The 18,653-nt window shown below is 55.5% G+C and overlaps 1 protein-coding gene and 1 long non-coding RNA gene across 11 annotated transcripts; one reads left to right on the plus strand and one right to left on the minus strand.

Annotated features, from left to right (window-relative positions):
- Positions 1 to 732: 732 nt before the first annotated feature.
- Positions 733 to 13,313, minus strand: ZNF7 (zinc finger protein 7). Of its 10 annotated transcripts, none has more exons than XM_025450666.3 (6): positions 13,200 to 13,295; positions 12,309 to 12,479; positions 12,171 to 12,215; positions 11,679 to 11,838; positions 8,738 to 8,854; positions 733 to 4,899 (listed from the first exon to the last, which is right to left on the minus strand). In XM_025450666.3, the coding sequence occupies exons 2-6, from the start codon at positions 12,390 to 12,392 to the stop codon at positions 3,107 to 3,109; spliced, it is 2,199 nt and encodes a 732-aa protein (XP_025306451.1). In that variant the 5' UTR covers positions 12,393 to 12,479; positions 13,200 to 13,295; the 3' UTR covers positions 733 to 3,106. The 10 variants fall into 10 exon arrangements, with proteins under 10 accessions (XP_025306451.1, XP_025306450.1, XP_035569697.1 ...); XM_025450665.3 differs by having other exon boundaries at positions 12,302 to 12,479; XM_035713804.2 differs by lacking the exon at positions 13,200 to 13,295 and having other exon boundaries at positions 733 to 4,456; positions 4,823 to 4,899; positions 12,302 to 12,950.
- Positions 13,314 to 13,415: 102 nt separating this feature from the next.
- On the plus strand, positions 13,416 to 15,045 carry LOC118354093 (uncharacterized). Its single transcript, XR_004814037.2, has 2 exons — positions 13,416 to 13,599; positions 13,987 to 15,045. It is a non-coding gene; the product is annotated as an uncharacterized LOC118354093 (long non-coding RNA).
- Positions 15,046 to 18,653: the final 3,608 nt, after the last annotated feature.

Here is an 18,653-nt window from a genome sequence, read left to right on the forward strand (position 1 = left end):
CGTCAGACACATTTCCGAGGCTCTGAGTGGAAGCCACAGGGCTGTGAACTCAGCTGGCCCCACACCCCCCGCCCCTCTGTGGAGCTTTGGGGGAGCTCAGTGGTTCCATTCCGATATCCTAAATCAAAGCTTAATCTGGTAATTGAGTAAAAAGTAGTTCAGGTCAAAATTGTAGATTTATAGTCTCCAAGAGAGAAATGCCAGATCACCTCTACTCCGAAACAGTTCTCGGTGTTCCTAAAAACGTGTTGTATTCAGTAAGGCCCAAACTGGGAAACCCAGCTTGCAGGTAGAACACAACGTCCCACCAATCTTGCACCCCCCCACCCCCCGCAAAGTGCCACCAGCACACGTGGCACGCAGATGCCCTTGGCTGGCTCCCGGGGTCCCGAGCCCCGGGCATTTTAAGCAGCCAGGCGGCTGGATTTCACCAAGGCTCGCCAAGCAGGCCACTTGGCTGTCACGAGGGTGCAGCTAAGGAAGGACCCCTCATCCTATACTTCTGCAATCGAGGCTCCGGACTGGAATGTAGGCCTGTAGGCTTATTTCTATTGAATTCTTGGTGGTATTCGGACGTTTAGGTGAACAAACCACACTAAAAATACAGAGGAAACCGAATTCCTCAAGAGGTCGAAGGGCATGAGGTTTTTACCTACGTTAACAAGGCAAGACCAGCACGCGCGGTTGTAGCACAAGAGTGGCCAGAGGCAACCTGCACACAAAGGGGCCAGCTCGGTTCCAATAAACTTTATTTGGTCACACTGAAATTTGATTTCAATATAATTTTCAAATGTCACAAAATAGTCTTTTTTTTTCCCCACTTAAAAATGTAAAAACCCTTCTTAGCTTTTAAGCTTTTTAAGAGGTAAACTGAGGTACATCAAATTTTTGAAGAGTTTCTTTGAGCAAACATGGACTGGAACCGGGCAGCGCCCAACTGAAAAACTGGGAGCTCCGTGCTGCCAGGAGCGGGAAGAGGGGCTGCCAGAGAAGATGCAGAGCAGAGCTAGGAACCCGGCTGACTGCTTGTGGCTTGGGATCTGTGTTCGTCCCTAAACCCACGCTCTCAGAGGAGTGCATTTACAGGAGCGGACTCTGGCTTAGACTGTGACCTGCCACCCGGCCTATGGCCTGCATGCCTGCTTTCACAGGCCGCAGGCTGCATCTTGCCCCCTGGCCGGCTGTGCCAGCCCCGATCGAGGGCCATGTCCATCTAGAGAGAGAATCCAGGTGCAGATTTAGGTGGAACCCTCTGGGCCTTCTGGCTGGTCTGCAGTTGCTGTTGGGAGGATGGCATCCTGCCCAGGTTGAATACATAGAACCTCCGACCCTGGCGTCCTACTACCCAGAGGTGGCAGAGAGGATTCCTTTCTGGGGATGGTACATTCAGCGACCAGGCTGCCTAGGGCACGTGGGCCCACAAAGTCCCTGGTCCCCTTGCATTGACGCCTTTGGACACAAGTTCTGGGCGGAGTAGGGACAGCTGAAGAGGCTGTTACAGCTACTGAAATGGGCACAATGACCTCATGGTGTCCTGCTCCTGGAGAGGGACCACCTCTAAAGGTGCAGGTACAGGCTGGGGGGCAATCCCCCCTAGAACCAGCACTGCCGCCTGAGAGCACGTCACACATGGTGCCCGGCTATGACTGGGCTGACGTGCTACAGGGCAGAGATCCCTGTCAACGTGCCAGGAACCAAACCTGATGGACCAGACCACCCCAAACTCTGCTGTTCCCTATGCCAGATAATTCTGGAACCTCCTAGCTCAAACACAGGGCCAGCCAGCCCTTTTTTCACCTGATACAAATCCATAACCTGATACTGGGCTGTACCACACGTGCCCATCAAGCCTGTGTCTCGGGGAACTACCCACAGGCTTAACCAGACCAGTGTGCTGGTGACCCAAGTCATGTGTTGCAATACTCAAGTGACTGACCTGTGTCCCTCTGGATTACCTTTGTCTATGTTGAAGAAACGGGCCTCTCCACGGGGACAGGGAGGGGTCTTTGGCCCAAATTTTGCCCCGGTGGTAACTGGCAATGACACCACAGATGGGCAGGTCTTGAGTGAGTGGAAGTGGGCAGTAGCCAATCTAAGACTTCTGGTCCCCTCGAACTTTCTCACAGTGGTGAGTCCAGGACGCTAGGGCGAGGCCGGCACCAGAATTGGTTAGCCCCATCCTGCTGGTGAGCCCACGGCCTCCATCTCCACCAGCCTCTGGGAACAGGCTACAGGCTTACCTGTCAGTCTGCAGACCCGCCCTATTCCGGCAGTTTGCACAGCAGGAGGAACGAAGCAGGAGGAACAGAGGAAGCGTGGGAAGCAGCAGTAACAGGACACACCCTGGCCTCTTGGTAGCATCTGCTGGGCTCTCAGGAGCCGTCCCTGCGGTGCCGAGTCTGCCTGGGTCCGGCTGGAGATGCTGGCTCGGGGTCTGTGTGGGAGGGGAGTGGCTCTCGTACACAGTTCATCTCTTCCGATCGCCCTGTAACGACGCTCAGATAAGCGCGACTCTGGATTCCAGGGACAGTGACGTCCCAGACTCACAGAGCAGGTCCCTAGGCCCGGGTGCTACTCTTGGAGTCGTGTGATCGAGCTCCTCTTGCTGGCACCAGGCCCGCTGGCTGATCCCCAGCTTGCTCTGATGGGAGCGGACTTGGAAGAGGAGGAGTCAGGTGAAGAAGATGGGAGGAAGGAGTTCTAGGCACGTCTCTCTGGGCTCCCGCTAGCGCGAGCTAACACCCCCACCACTGAAGCCAGCCCGAGGACCTGGCGCGGAGGGAAGACCCTCTGGGTAACTGCTAAGCTACGGGTCTGGCAAAGCTGGCCAGGACTCCTCCTCATCCACAGGGCCTGGGTCTTCCCTCTGTGAACTCGGAACTCTATGCACGAGCACCCTGACTTGAGGGACACAGGCTTTGCTGAGTGGGATAAAGTCACACATTCCACCAAAAAAACATCCACTTGGTATGCATTTGGACATTTTCTTAATAATTTGCAACCTATCCCCACATTCCAAATTCTTGTTAGTATAAACGATATAAAATACATGAAGTTAAGGCTGCAGGTTTATTCACATTTATACACATTTATAAAGGGAAGTGCTCTATCCCATGTGAATTTTTTGATGCTGAGTAAGCCTGGAGCTCCGATTAAAAGCTTTGCCACATTCATTACATTTGTAAGGTTTCTCTCCGGTGTGAATTCTCTGATGTATGATTAGATGCGAGCGCCACCTGAATATTTTCTCACATTCGTTACATTTATGCAGTTTCTTTACAGTGCTGACTTTTTTACGGCTCACATGGGTAGAAGCTTCCAAGGTATTCCCGTATTCATGATACCACTGAGCACGAGTGTGAATCCTCTGGTGCTCGATGAGATAGGAGCTCCGACTGAAGGCCTTCCCACACTCACTGCACCCATAGGGCTTCACTCCTGCGTGGATGATCTGGTGCTGGAAAAGGGTTGAGTTTTGACTGAATGCTTTCCCGCACTCGGTACACTTGTAGGGTCTCTCCCCAGTGTGGACCCTTTGATGGATCGTGAGCTGTGTGCTCATACTGAAAGCTTTTCCGCATTCCAGGCACTCGTACGGCTTCTCTCCCTTATGGATTCTCTGATGGTAAATGAGACTGGAGCTCTGGCTGAAGGCCTTTCCACAGTCACTACACTCATAGGGTTTCTCCCCAGTATGAATTCTCTGGTGCTGAATTAGGTGGGAGCCCTGGACAAAGCCTTTCCCGCACTCCTCACATTTAAATGGCTTTTCTCCAGTGTGAGTTCTCTGGTGGCGAATAAGCCGTGAGCTACAACCAAAGGCTTTTGCACACTTGTTGCATTTATAAGGTTTCTCTCCGGTGTGGGTCAGCTGGTGCTGACTCAGGCGAGACACCCACCTGAAGGCCTTCCCACACTCGTCACACTTAAATGGCTTCTCTGTAGCGTGTATTCTCTGATGTGCAACAAGGCTGGGGCTATCTGGGTTCCTTGGAAGTTGAGGTTTGTCCCCAGCGTGCATCCGCTGGTGCTGGGCCAGGGTTGAGCTCTGGCTGAAGGCCTTCCCGCACTCCTGGCACTGGTAGGGCCTCTCTCCAGTGTGGGTCCGCTGGTGTCTGACCAGCTGAGACTGCTGGCTGAAGGCCTTTCCACACTCCCGGCAGCCATAGGGCCTCTCCCCCGTGTGGACCCTCTGGTGGTGGATGAGGCTGGAGCTCTGACCAAAGGCCTTTCCACACTCCTCACACCGGTAGGGCTTCTCTCCAGTGTGAATTCTTTGATGCTGAATAAGTTTTGAACTCAGACGGAAGGCTTTTCCACACTCGATGCATTTGAATGGCTTCTCACCAGTGTGGATCCTCTGATGCTGATTAAGCTGTGAGCACAACCTGAAGACCTTCCCACACTCCTCACATTCATACGGCTTCTCTCCGTGGCAGTTACCTCGAGGCTTCCCCTGCAAACAATCGGGTACTTTTGTTTTACACTCCGGACATGTGTTTGGTTTCTTTCGTGTATCAATTTCTCGACGCAGTGCAATGTCTGAAGCAGACCGGAAGCTTCGGCCACACACGTCACACCTTCGGGACGTCCCTTCTGCACCTCCTGGACTTTCGCCAGGCTGACAACCCAGGCCACCACTGCTCTCCAGCTCACCACATCCCTGGGCACCCTCCCTTGTGAAGGTCTTCCTGGGAGCCACAGTCCCTGTGCTCAGGCGGTTTCTCTGGAGAGAGCCTGGCTTACTCTCTGACCAGACTGCACCATCAGAGGGATCGCTAAAGCTAGAACTCTGAGGAAAAGCCGGTGGGGGGCTTCTGACCATTGCCGCACAGGGTTCTGATTTTAGAACATCCACGTCCTCACCGGCCTGCTCGCTCGCAATCCCACCTGCAGAATCTGAAACAGAAAATAAGATGTCCGTTGTCCCCTGTGCTCGAGAGACAGGACAGAGACCAGCGTGGGGATGGGGGGTGCGGGTCATCCCTGGGAACGGAGCACCCTCCCAGGACAGGCTGCATCAAGCAAGGATAGACCCACATGGAAAAACACTTCCAGAAGTCATGCCTTTGACAGCGCCCAAAATTTGGTGTCACTAATACTTTTCACTTTCTGCGTTCATCCCACTACCATGTGCTCCTGCGTGCAGGCACGTGAGCGGACATCCATCCTGTGGGGAACTGGTACGAGTGAAAACCCATGAAGCAGCAGTGATCTTGAGAGCCTGCCAAGTGTGGCCAGAGGCTCCTGGATCCAGAGGAGGTGAAGTGAGGGGAAGAGGGATTTATTATTTATTTTTATTTGTTTTTAAAGGTTTTATTTACTCATGAGAAACACAGAAAGAGACAGAGACTCAGGCAGCGGGAGAAGCAGGCTCCCTGCGGGGAACCCAATGTGCACTTGGTCCCAGGACCCCGGGGTCATGCGCTGAGCCGAAGGCAGATGCCTAACCACTGAGCCCCCCAGGTGTCCTGTGAAGAGGGATTTAGAACTATGAGCAGAGGAACAGGCAGGCTCTGAGGATGACAAGGCTGGACAGCTGCTGAGGGGCACCCCAGGGATGAGTCTGAGAAGTGGGGTTCTGAGTGAAATCCTCCAGGGGGCCAGTCACAGGGTTCCTGGTGGTTCCTAACATCAATGCCCTCACCAGCTCCAGCGATCGCAGTTCTGGGTGGTCCCAGGTGACGAAAAGGCCATCACACTGAGCATCTTCTGTGGGTAAGGAACAGGGTTCCAGCCATTCCTCACTTAGTCTTCATGACAATCCAATGAGACCAGTAGTGGACCCCGCCCCCCATAAGGAACCTGTGGCCCCTCAGACACACAGCCAAGGAGAGAACTAGGAATGGACCTGGGTCTGTCCTCCCACCACTTGCCCTTTCAACCTCTCTCCTCTCTGTGCCCTTAGGACATGGGGACTCTCCTGACTGGTCTTTTTTTTTTTTTTTTTTTTAAAGATTTTATTTATTTATTCATGATAGTCACAGAGAGAAAGAGACAGAGAGAGAGAGAGGCAGAGACATAGGCAGAGGGAGAAGCAGGCTCCATGCAGGAAGCCTGACGTGGGATTCGATCCCGGGTCTCCAGGATCGTGCCCTGGGCCAAAGGCAGGCGCTAAACCACTGCGCCACCCAGGGATCCCCTGACTGGTCTTCACTGCACAATCCTACACCCTTCACGGGGCAGGGCTGGCCGTGTGGCACTGGCCCCCTCACCCTCTGCCCAGGACTCCCTTTGCTCTGCAGCTGAGAAAACGGGCAAGCTCTGCTTTCCACCGCCTCCTACTGGAGAGCAGAGGCCCCTACGGACGCCAACGGAGACCATGGTGGAGATGGCTGCAGCCTTGGGGCTGGGACCTCCTGCTCAGAGGAAATGCTAACCCCACGGGGCTAAAGCAGCCACAAATGCACCCGACCACTCTGGGGTCGGCCTCCATCTGGTTCCCTATGACCGAGTCTGAGAAGCCCCCTGCCCCAGCCTCAGGGGCTCCCCACTTCAGGTCCACTTCTCCCTGCCTCTGCTGACTGCTGACACCCTCTGACAAAGACCCTCCAGCCGAGCCCAGCCCAGGCTCCCGAGCCTTTCTCGATCAGGCCTCAACCCTGGCCCGTAAGGGACAACACACCAATGCTGCTTCTTGCAGCTCAAGGCTGCACCCCTAGGATGGCTCTGCCTCCCGTAAGGTGTGTGCCTGGGAAAACTCAAGGCTGCCAGCACAACCGACCGTTTGTTCCAGCCACACCTGAGGGACAGGGAGTCTCCCAACCTCTGTGGGAGAGCAGGACCCAACTCCTACAGGCAGTGGTCAGCAAGCCCAGGTGGGTGTCACAGGGCCCAGCCCTCGCCCACTCACCCCTGCCTGCCCCGGCCACATCTGAACAGATGGAAGCCGTGTTCACCCACACTGGACTCTTCCCCATCACAAAAACTACTATGGATTAAAAACACATCCTCACCATTTTAACCACCGCTGGGCCGTTTGTGTGTGTGACACTGCCCACAGGCACCCCTGGGGACTCCTAACTGAAGCCCAGAGTTCACCCTCCCCTGGAACTTGAGAGCTCTTATCTGCAAACTCTAGGTAACCCCTGAAGAGATGCAAGCACATGTTTAAAAAAACAGCTTCACTCTGGAAGTGGTTTTGCCTCAGAGAACAGACGTTGTGTCCCGGCAGGCTGGGGACAGGTGTGGTGATGGTGGGTCGGGGTGCAGCTCCGCACCTTCCTGCCACTCCGGGCCACTCCTCGGCGATCTGCTGCACCAGGCGCAGGTAACACCTTGGGCACATAAGTTTCTCTAACACGTTCCACACATTTTCGTCTGTGAGGCTGTGCTCCTGCCCTGTGCTATCAGGCTCAGAGCAGGTCTACACATTTCATGTTTTCTTTGCTGCTGACTCATCACCATAAAGACCATCTGTTCCGTATGAACCCACCAACTACCCAAATCCGCCCAGCTCCAGCTAGCTCTCCTGCCTCTTTGAAATCTCCCTTCCCCATTAGAAATACTTAACAGTGGCTGGGGTGTACGTGGGCTGGTGTACAGCGTTAGATCCTTCCAAGGAAGGGCCAGGGAGGGGCCTCCACAGGAAGGCAGGGCCTTCAATGACAGAGCCAAGGATGCTGGGGGCGAGGGTCAAGGCCCCCAACACTGCCTGTACCTCTGCCACCTTCCACACGACGGTGCGCGTGAGGATGCTCTGCAGAGACTCGGGAACCCGCTTTAAGGAGGACTCCAGGGCCCTAACTGCCACAGTCTGATTCTCCAACTTGCTTCCCAGCCAGCCAGGGACTGTGGGAAGAGGACATGGCAGGTAGCAGGCAGGATCCTCTTCTGTGGCCAAGATGCATACAATCTCACTGCCCTGAGCAAACTGGGCAACGCATCAGCTAGGGAGGCTCAGACAAGGCTGAGGCAATGGCATCCCCTCAACAGGAGCCCAGTGGGAGCCAATGCCGCACGGTGGCAGAGGCCCCTATTATGGGCGGACTGTGCCCCCGAAGATGTGTGCTGAAGCTCAGCCCCAGGACCTTAGAATAGGACCTTGTACAACAGGACTGTTGAGTGCTAGTTAAGATGAGGTTGCGCTGGTGAGGAGGCACCTAATCCTACATGACTGGTGCCCTTTCAGGACGACATGGGCGGGCGGGGAGGTGGGACATGATGACGGAGTCAGAGACCGGAGAGTGACGCAGTCACAAGCTAAAGAACACCAGGGCCCACCAGAAGCTGCAGGAGACAGGAAGGGTCCCTCCCTAGCGGTTTCACAGGGACAGGATCCTGCAAGCACCTTGGTCTGGACATCTGGAGTGGAGACGATTAACCTCTGTGCTTGTAAGTCCCGCGTTTATGACGCTGTGTTAGAGCACCCAGGACACCGACGCAGCCCTGAAGCCTGCGCAGAGCCAAACTCAGTGCTTTCCTTGGATCGTCACCTTTGCTTAGTAAGAACATCAATACGTTAGAAATTCAACACGTGCCTTAAGAACAAACTGTTTTTGCTGTAACACGCAAGAATTTCATGTCCCTGCTTCTCTGCACTTTGGTCTCTCCCAATGCAACTCCACAGCTGGGCTATGCTTCTGTCAACAGCCCCACCTGTGGCCATGTGTTCCCAGGCATCCAGCTTCGTCAGTCCCTGGGGTCCAGGTCCACCTTCCCATGAGTTCTCTGCTGGGCATGAGTTCTCTGAACACCTCCTCAGCCCTGGACCCAGAAACTCAGGCCTGAGCCTCACCTGTAAGGAAGGTCCTTGCCCCCTCTCTCCCTTCGACTCCCTTCAGGTCGAGGACCCATGGCTCCTGCCCCTGCTCCAGCCGGGAGATCAGCTCAGGCTTGAAGACCAGGAATCCTGCTGTGGGGATGGCAGAGAAGGACACTGTGTCAGTATAGCTGAGGGCCCAGCACAGGGTCCAGCACCCTTACTGTCAGGAGTAAAGAGGCAGGGGGCTGCCAGAGCACAGGCAAAGCCTCTGAAGGGAGCATCGGGGGTGAGGGTCTGGGCACAGTGGCCCTCTTTCCAGATTGGTCCCAGTCCTGAGGTTGGACACCGAGATGCCTGGACTCTCAGCCCTTTCCCATCCATAGCAGGGCCAGGATCCTCAGTGGTTCTGACACTAAAGAGTCTGCAAAGGAACTAAAAATCTAAATGAACACATCAACTTATAGGAACGCTAAAAATGACAAAATGAGCACAAAAGGAAATTCACAAACTTGACTATTTTTCACTAAAAAACCAAATGCTACTGCAAGATCTTCCTTTCCCAAGAGCCCAAGGCCCAGATGGTTTTACAGGTGAATTCTACCAAAAAGTATAAATCCACATACATAAATTCTTCCAGAAATTAAAAAGACAGCAAAAGCTGCATAGTTCATCTTATGAAACTGACATACCAAGTGCTGCTTCCAAATATATATAAGAACAATTCACAAAAAGAAACATATTAAAGTCCAATCCCCTTATGAACAGGAACAAAAAATCTGAAATACAATACTACCTAGCTGAGTCCAAAATGATATCAAAGTTTATACATAAAATATAATTTAGAGTTTACTCCAAAAGTATAATAAAATATCAATATAATTTACTTAACTAAAAAAAAAATCGTATGAGTTCTCAATTGATGCAGAAAAATAATTCGAAATTCAATGTCCTTTTGTTTTTTTAAGTGTTTTATTTTTTAAGTAACCTCTACACCCAACATGGGCCTTGAACTCACAACCTTGAGATCAAGAGTCTCACACTCCACTGACTGACCCAGCCAGGTGCCTCCCAATGTATTATGATTGAAAACAAAACTTCTGGGGCGCCTGGGTGGCTCAGTCAGTGAAGCATCTACCTTTGCCTCAGGTCATGATCCTGGGGTCCTAAGATCGAAGCCTGCATCAGGCTCCCTACCCAGTGGGAGTCTGCTTCTCCTCCTTCTGCAGCTCCCTTTCCTTGTTCGAGCTCTTGCTCTCAAATGAATAAATAAATACAATCTTGAAGAAAAAAAAAACCTCCTTAGCCACTTTCTTCTAATTTTAATTACATGCATTCCCTTTATTTTTTTTTAAAGAAATGGTTATTTTTTTATGTTTCTTAAAATTTTTTAAAGTAATCTCCACATCCAATGTAGGACTCGAACTCACAACCCTAAGATCAAGAGTTGCACACTCAGTCAGTGGACTGAGCCAGCCAGGCATCCCTAGAAGTATTCCCTTTAAAATGAGGAACAAGGGGGGATCCCTGGGTGGCGCAGCGGTTTGGCGCCTGCCTTTGGCCCAGGGCGCGATCCTGGAGACCCAGGATCGAATCCCACATCGGGCTCCCGGTGCAAGGAGCCTGCTTCTCCCTCGGCCTGTGTCTCTGCCTCTCTCTCTCTCTCTCTGTGACTATCATAAATAAATAAAAATTGAAAAAAAATATTTAAAAAAATAAAAAAATAAATAAAATGAGGAACAAGGGGATCCCTGGGTGGCGCAGCGGTTTAGCGCCTGCCTTTGGCCCAGGGCGCGATCCTGGAGACCTGGGATCGAATCCCACGTCGGGCTCCCGGTGCATGGAGCCTGCTTCTCCCTCTGCCTCTCTCTCTCTCTCTCTCTCTCTGTGACTATCATAAATAAAATAAAATAAATAAATAAAATAAAATAAAATAAGGAACAAAAAAAAAAAAAAAAAGGAACAAAACAGGCCTGCCCACAGCAGTCCTGCCTAAAACAGCAGTGTAGTTCTGGCCACAGCTACCTGTTGGGACACTGGGAAATAGAGGGGGAAACCCTCTCCTAGAATAAGGCACCAGACTAGCTGGAAGTTCAACAAAATTGCCAAATACAAGATCAACCCTCCAAAACCAACTGCATTTCTGTACAGCAACAATAATCAGTTAAAAATAGAGCAACAAGAAAGATACATTCACAAAACAATAAAAAATAAAGCATCTAGAAGGTACCAGACCATCCTGGAGAAAATCCCAGAATTCTAACAAAGTACACAGGAGGTAAATGGAACAAATGGAGACACGTTCTATGATCTTGGATGAGAACAATTAGTATGAGAAAGAGATTAGTTTTCCTTTTAGGAATTCTACAAATTCAAAGCACCCCCAATGAAAAGCTCAGTTCCAAGTATTAAAAAACTCAAACTTACTCTAAATTTACATGAAAGAATTACCCTATTACCCCTGAATAAGTAAGTGAAGTTTTAAAAAGAACAAAAAAGGGAAGTTGTCCTACCAGGCATTAAGACACACTACAAGGCCAGCTGGGAAGCACACTGTCACACAGGAGAAAGGCAGCCCCACAAATCAATGGAAAAGGATGGGCTCCTACTTAACTCCAGACACAAACGTGGAGCCCAGATCTAAACAAGAAACATAAACTAGAAAGCCCACAGGAGAACGTGTAGACTGTCTCCATGACCTTAGAGTATGAAAGAATCTTTAAATAAGGTTTCAAACGTACAATCCATAAGGCGAATACTAACGGATTAAATTTCATTAAAATCTGACCTCACAAAGTTAACAAACATAAAAGCATGCAAAATGGTGTTTACAATGCACAGAACTCACCATGACACATCCCAGGGTCAGTTCCTGACCCTCAGAGACCCACGGCCCCCCCACCCCCCAGACAACGGGCCTGACTAGGTGGGTGCTGACCCATGATGCAGGAGGAGGGGTCCCAAGACACAGCCTCACCTAGTCCAGCCACGCTGCTGTGGTTCTCCAGCATCACCTCCTTGTACAGTGCCCTCTGGCCAGGGTCCAGGCACTGCCACTCCTCCCTTGAGAAGTGTACGGCCACGTCACCAAACGTCACAGCCTCCTGAAAAGACATACACCAGCACCCCAGGGAACCCTGGGTGCCAGCCCCATTCTGGCTCCACCTCATGTGTGTGTCTCAGGGACATGCACCACAGGGTTGAGCCAGTCACCAGGCCCTTTCGGCTCTAAAAATCGAGGGGAGGAGGAAGCCAGACCAGGGTGATCTACAGACCTCCCCCCATGAGGGCCTCAGATGGGCCCCAGTCTGGGCAGGGGTTTGTTCGCTCCTGTAAGGATGAGCACGCCTGAGCCTGCCAAGGGCCACCAGGGGCCGAGGAGGGTCTAGGACCAGGCCCAGCAGGCAGGGTAGGTTCCTAGAGGAAAAAAGTAGGACTCTAGCAGGAATGGAGGCAGACAGACTCCTACCATGAGGCTCGGTGGGTTGGCATCCATGTGTCCTGGCGGAGGGACCTGTTGGCGGTTAGGAAAGGGTCAGAGGTCAGGGTGCTGGAGGGGCCCGATCCCTAAATTCCAGGCTGAATTCTCCGATCCTTTACCTCTAACCTCAGACGTTCTTTGGCAGGGATATAAGGTGAGGCCAAAGCGGCCACAGCACTGGAGCATCTGCCCCCCAGAAGCTTCATTCATCTTTCAGTGTGTGAGGTGCGGATTGCCACCCACGCCAGGTGCCAGACTAAGCAACGGGGTCGCAGCAGCGCACAGTGCGCGGGAACCCTGCTTTCCCGAGGCAGTATGAAGAGTCAAAACTATGCAAACGCATCACCTCCGAGATCACGCCCCAGAGAAGGGACTCTGATCGTTCGACGGTCCCGCCCCAGAGAAGCTCACTAGCCCGGGGAGGAGGCGCGGCCGGGCAGCCGGAGTCGGGGAGCGTGGCTGGAGGACGGGCCCGAACAAGGTCACAGAAGGCAGTGGAGCCTGCAGGACCCGCCGCCGCCCCAGGCTCGCCCCCTGGACGCCGGGATGCGGGGCGGACTCCCCGCGGGCGCCTCTGGCTCAGAAAGGGGCTCGTGGGCAGCAGCCCAGGCAGGGGCGGCCGGGGGTCACGAAGGCCGGTCGCCCACCCCGCCCGGGCGCAGCCCCTCCTGCACCGTCACGAAGTGAAGTCTTCCACAGGCGGCGGACCGGGAGAGGCGGCCCCGGGAAGCGGCGGGCTCGCGGGCAGGCGCAGACCGGCAGGGAGTCCGCGCGGGGAGCCCGACCCACCGCCCCCGCCCGCCGGCCACGCGGCCGCCGCCCGAGCAGCGCCCACGCCAGGCGCCCCGGGCCTCCGCACGCCGCTCGCGCCCCCGACCCCCGCGGGAGGCAGGGCAGCGCGGGGCCCGCAGCGCCGGGGGCCGGAGGACGCGGGGCTCGGCCGGCGGCGCCTCCGCGCAGGGCCGAGGAGCAGGCCCGCCGCCTACACCCGAGTCCACGCCCGGCGCGCCCACTCACCCTCCCCGTGGACCGCCCGAGGCTCCAGACGCGCGACAAAACCGGAAGTGGGCCTCCGACGCTCGCTCCCGCCCCGTCCCACCGACTTCCGGCCGCTCTGGGCCGCTCGGAGGTTCAGCGCCCTCGGTGATCCCCGGCCCGGGCGCGGGGAAGGGGCGGGGCCAGAGCGCCGGGGAGAGGCGGGCGGGGCGGGGCCGGGGCGGGGCCGGGGCGGGCCCGGGGCGGGGTCAGCAGCCGGGGAGCGGCGGGCCCGGCGTCCCCAGCCCCGAGAGGTGCAGGGCTCGCAGCCCCGGGGCGGAGGGGGCTCGGGGAGGGGACAGAGAAGCCGAGCGGAGACGACGGGTGTCCTCCGGGAGGGGGGCACCCGGTCCAGGCAGGGGGCACCGCCGGGTTGCGGAGGGTGAGGCGCCCCGGAGGCTGGAAGGGCGGGGCGGAGAATGCGCAGGACTTCTCCGGGGAGACGGACCTAAACCTCCGAGTCGCCGGTGACCCAAGTCCTGGGGTCGCCGAGAACCGCGGGGAAATCTGGCGCTGCCCGGGGAAGGAAGTGGCGGGGTGGGCCCGGCCCTCCACCCCACGGCCGTCCTGCGGACTACCACCCCACCCCACCCCACCCCGCCCCCGGGCCCCTGGGAGACCCTCTCCCCTCCCCGGCCTCGGGGTCTGAGCTCCCGCCGCGCCCCCGCGCTCAGCTCCGGCAGCACCCTCCGCAGGAACGAGTGATCGGGAACAGGGAGGACAGAGAAATGCCTGCTTCCCAGCCGCCCTCCTGGTCCTAATCCCCCAGGAAGCGCTTCCGGGCTTCTTCCGGGTGCGGTGCGCTGACCTACAGGAGCCTCCCAGATGGAGAGTCTTCACCCTGCAGGATGCCTGCTGGCGGCGGGCCGGTGGGTCATGCCCCGGATGATCCTGGGGCAACAGGAGGACCAAAGCCGACGCTCGGGTCTGCAGAGCCTTGGACAGAGCCGTCGCAGCCCCCGTGGCAGCCTGGCCCAGAGTGTCAACCCAGCCCACACCTGGGCGCTGCCGGGGGATGGGGTGACTGGGATTGCTTCCATACACTGCGGGCGTTCAAGGAACCTCCATACCCCTGGCCCTCCAAACTCCCCAAACCTTGGGCCCAAAGAACAAACCAACCAACTGTTCACAGCCACAGGCCTGAACACTGAGTGCTCAGGGTCCCTTCCCTGAGCATCCCAGTTTGCTTTCCAACAATTTCCCGTCTGGGATTGGGATTCCACACCATAAATGTTCCTGGGGAAAAAGGCCACTTTCATCACTTACAAGAAGATGCTTTTCCAAGGACACTTTCTGTATCCTAGCGCGTGGCCCAGAGCGATAGTGCCTTCAACAGAGACTCCACTGGCCGGCATCGTTGGGCACTCGGCCTCACCTAGGGTCTGTTTTAGGCAGGTATGGTAAAACATGCAGACCTGGAAGTGACTATCATGAAGGAAGACGTTTATGCTCATTTATGCTCAACCACTGGGCCACCCAGGAAGCAGGATCTTGGACAGGTGTCTGTATGCCCGTATTCATAGCAGTATCATTCATAAACCCAAAGGTCGAGGCAACCCAAGTGTCCATTGATGGATGAATGGATAAGCAAACTGCAGTCCATCCATAGAATTTTACTCAACCTTTTAATCCTGTCAGGGACCTGGGTGGCTCAGTCGGTTAAGTGTCTGCCTTCAGCTCAGGTCATGATCTCAGGGTCCTGGGATCAAGTCCCACATTGGGTTCCCCACAGGGAGCCTGCTTCTCCCTCTGCCTGTGTCTCTGCCTCTCTCTGTGTGTCTCATGAATAAATGAATAAAATCTTTAAAAAAAAAAAACATTGGAAAAAGAGGTTTGAAAATTGACTTTCTTTGTGTTTGGAAAAAGGGTACTTTTTTTTTTTTTTAAGGGTACTTCTTTGAGTGTATCATTAGCTTACTTCATAAGAAAGCCACAAATAGGGACACCTGGGTGGCTCAGCAGTTGGGTGCCTGCCTTTGGCCCAGGGTATGATCCTGGAGTCCGGAGATCAAGTCCCACATCAGGCTCTCTGCATGGAGCTTGCAGAGAGCCTTCTCTCTCTGCCTGTGTCTCTGCCTCTCTCTGTGTCTCTCATGAATAAATAAATAAAATCTTAAAAAATAATAATAATAAAATAAAATCTTAAAAGCCACAAACACTTCAAGGATTTGCCAACATTTTTTTCAAAATCAGGAAGAAATCCCCTTTATGATTATACTAGTGACCTGAGGATTAACTCAAAGTGAAAATGTGTGTGTGCCACACAATTCAAGGATATTCAGTTGTGCTTTATTATTATTTTTTTTAATTTTCTTTATTTATTCACGAGAGACGCAGAGAGAGAAAGAGAGAGAAGCAGAGACACAGGTAAAGGGAGAAGCAGGCCCCACGCAGGGAGCCTGATGTGGGACTCGATCCCCAGACTCCAGGACCACACCCTGGGCTGAAGGCAGGCTGCAAACCTCTCAGCCACCCAGGGATCCCCTCAGTTGTGCTTTATTATTTTTTTAAAGATTTATTTATTTATTTATGATAGACATAGAGAGAGAGAGAGACAGAGACACAGGAGGAGGGAGAAGCAGGCTCCATGTCTGGAGCCTGACATGGGACTCGATCTTGGGACTCCAGGATCGCGCCCCGGGCCAAAGGCAGGTGCCAAACCGCTGAGCCACCCAGGGATGTGAGCCACTCACACCTCTCAGTTGTGCTTTAGAACAGACAAGGAGACCAGATGACAGAAGCACCCAGCTGGTGAGGCCTGCAGCCCGGAATATGGGTGCTCTGCGAGGGCAGGCCACAGAGGCCCCTAACAATCCCCCAAACACCCAACAGATAAAAGAGGCCCTTCCTCCTGGCACTGCAGCCTCTGAAATGCAGGTAGAGTGCAGTCGGGCTAGAGGCGGCGCCGGCCGCTGTGTCCGCAGCCCAAGGTGTGTCCAGGCCCTTCCCGGTCTCTGCCTCGGTGCTTTGGGGGCGCCTCGGAAAGCCAGCCTGGGGGGAGCGGAGGCAGAGGGAGAGCGACAGACGGACAGCATCCTGAGCATCCCCTCCTGCCTGGGCGGAGCCTTGCTGTGGCCCTGGGACACCTCAACCCCCTCCGGGTTACGTCCGAGGCTCTCTGGTCCCCCTCCTGCTCCTGTGCTGAAGTCACCAGCACCCTCAGCCCGGCCAGGGACCGTCCCACCACCCCGCACCTGGGCTCTGCGGGCCGCACAGCGGAACGGCGGTGGCCTTGTCCCCCCGCGTCCTGACACCGCAGCCTGGCCCTGCCCTTCTCCCCCTCTCCGCCCCCCGCAATCCAGGTCTTTCTGTGCCGTCCACCCCTCGCGCTGTCGCTAACCTGATGCCCGCGGAGCCGAGCAACACCCTGGCCCCACCGCCGGCCCGGCCCCTGCCCACCTCCCTAAGTGTTGCCTGGACCCCGCACCCCGCAGCGCCCCCTGGCCCCAGGTGGTAGGCCAGGCCCAGCGCGGAGCCTGCGGCCCCAGGGGTGGCTCCAGGGCCCGTGGTGCAGGGCGGGCGGATCCGCGTCCAGCAACCTGGGCAGCTGGCAGCCGGGCTGTCCCCGTCTCAGGCCTGAGCACAGAGGCCGCAGCGCTCGTGGCCGAGAGGGACGCAGGGGCTGGTCCCTCTCCCACGCCCGGCTCACAGGCAGATGCGCCCAGCTCTGCCAGCCGTTTGCTCTCTCTGCTGAGAACAGGAAGGCACCAAGGTGGACCTCATCAGGGCCGGGCGGGGGGCGGGCGGTGTTCAGGCGGCAGTGTGGGGCCATACTGGGGGGAGGTGGGCGGAGAACCCGGAGCACCGGCTGGGGCTGCACCTCATGGGCTGTCTACTGCCATATCCCCATTTTCTAGGTTAGGAGACTGAGGCAACCAAGTAACTTGTTCCAGGTCAATGCCTAGGAAGCGCTGAAACAGGGTTATTTGGTCCCAAATGTTTTAGTTTTACAAACAAGCAACTGACAGTCGGGCTCCATCCCTGAAGTTTACACAGCACGACAAGGGGGACCAAGGAGATGAACCCCCCTCCCTCGGGAAGCTACGGGGAAGACACGGCACCTCGGCCTTGAGGGCTAAGCAGGGCCTGCCAGCGAGGGCAGGCACAGGCGATGAAGGGGCCCTGCGGGGACTCGCCGAGCTAGGGCAGGGCTAGGAGGGCGCTGCCTCGGGCACTTGTCGGGACCAAATCCCGAGCAGCTGGCTGCCAGGAGGGTGTAGGTCCCCAGGGGGCACCGGGGGGAGGCCCCATGTCAACGCCAGGAGTCCCGGGGTCTAGCCACTCCTCGGGGCCGGGGCCGGGAATAGATGAGGCAGGAGGGCGGAGCTGCGGGCTTGGGGGGTGTCTCCAGAAGCCAGCTCCCCCAGGCCGCTGTGCCTGCCTCCAGCTCGCGGGTCCCCCAGTGCCCGCCCACCCCGGACCCTGCACACGCAGAGTGCCAGCACCGCCGCTTGCGAGCTCTGTGTCGCTGTCAGTCCCCCTCTCCAGGTCGCAGGCCTGTCCTGTGTCAACCCAAGAGCTGATCTGCTCAGCAAGGCCGTGGTGGCTCATCGCTGGGCAGCGAGTGCCCGCTCTCTGAACTGGCTGTGCGCTGAACCACTTGGGGCTCACCTGGCACCACCCCACAGGCTCTGATTTATTGGCGGGGGCGGGGGGCAGCCTGGGCATTGGGAATTTAAAGGCCTCCCAGGTGATCCTAAAATGCAGTGAAGTTTGACAACCACTGGGTAATGGAGACATAGAATCACCTGATCCCTGATTTGCTGGTCATCTGATGTTTCCCCACCTGCAAAGTGAGGCTCCCTACATCCCAGCTGAGGGTAGTGGGGTCACAGGGGGTCATCAGCCTTGTCTCCTCCCTCCCAGTACTCTGTCCTTACGGCCGATGGCTCTCGGTCTCTCAGGCTGTAGGACAGGAGTCCCTCCCCTGCTTGACTGTGAAATGAAGACCGGATCCCTCTTTTCTGGTAGGTTTTCTTTCTTTTTTTTTTTTTTAAGATTTTATGTATTTATTCATAGACACAGAGAGAGAGGCAGAGACACAGACAGAGACACAGGCAGAGGGAGAAGCAGGCTCCATGCAGGGAGCCCAATGTGGGACTCGATCCCAGGTCTCCAGGGTCACACCCCGGGCTGCAGGCGGCGCCAAACCGCTGCGCCACCGGGGCTGCCCTCTCGTAGGTTTTCTGATGAAAACATGGGCTCTTGCATCTGGCTTATAATCCCCTGAGATTCGGGCAGCCCTGCGGGCACAGCGGTTTGGTGCCACCTGCGGCCCGGGGTGTGACCCTGGAGACCTGGGATCGAGTCCCACATTGGGCTCCCTGCATGGAGCCTGCTTCTCCCTCTGCCTGTGTCTCTGCCTGTGTCTCTCTCTCTCTCTATGAATAAATACATAAAATCTTTAAAAAAACAAAATAAATAATCTCTAGAGAT

The sequence above is a fragment of the Canis lupus genome, chromosome 13 (assembly GCF_003254725.2).
Source record: "Canis lupus dingo isolate Sandy chromosome 13, ASM325472v2, whole genome shotgun sequence".
NCBI lineage: Eukaryota > Metazoa > Chordata > Mammalia > Carnivora > Canidae > Canis > Canis lupus.

Bases quoted from the DNA above. Each gene is read 5' to 3' on its own strand.
- ZNF7 (XM_025450665.3), bottom strand. From the start codon at position 12,388: ATGAAGCTTCTGGGGGGCAGATGCTCCAGTGCTGTGGCCGCTTTGGCC. The intron at 11,839-12,170 runs GTAGGAGTCTGT...GCTGGCACCCAG, and splicing joins CCAACCCACCGAGCCTCATG to GGTTCCCTGGGGTGCTGGTG. The intron at 4,900-8,737 runs GTGAGGCTCAGG...TTTCTGTTTCAG, and splicing joins GGCAAGGACCTTCCTTACAG to ATTCTGCAGGTGGGATTGCG.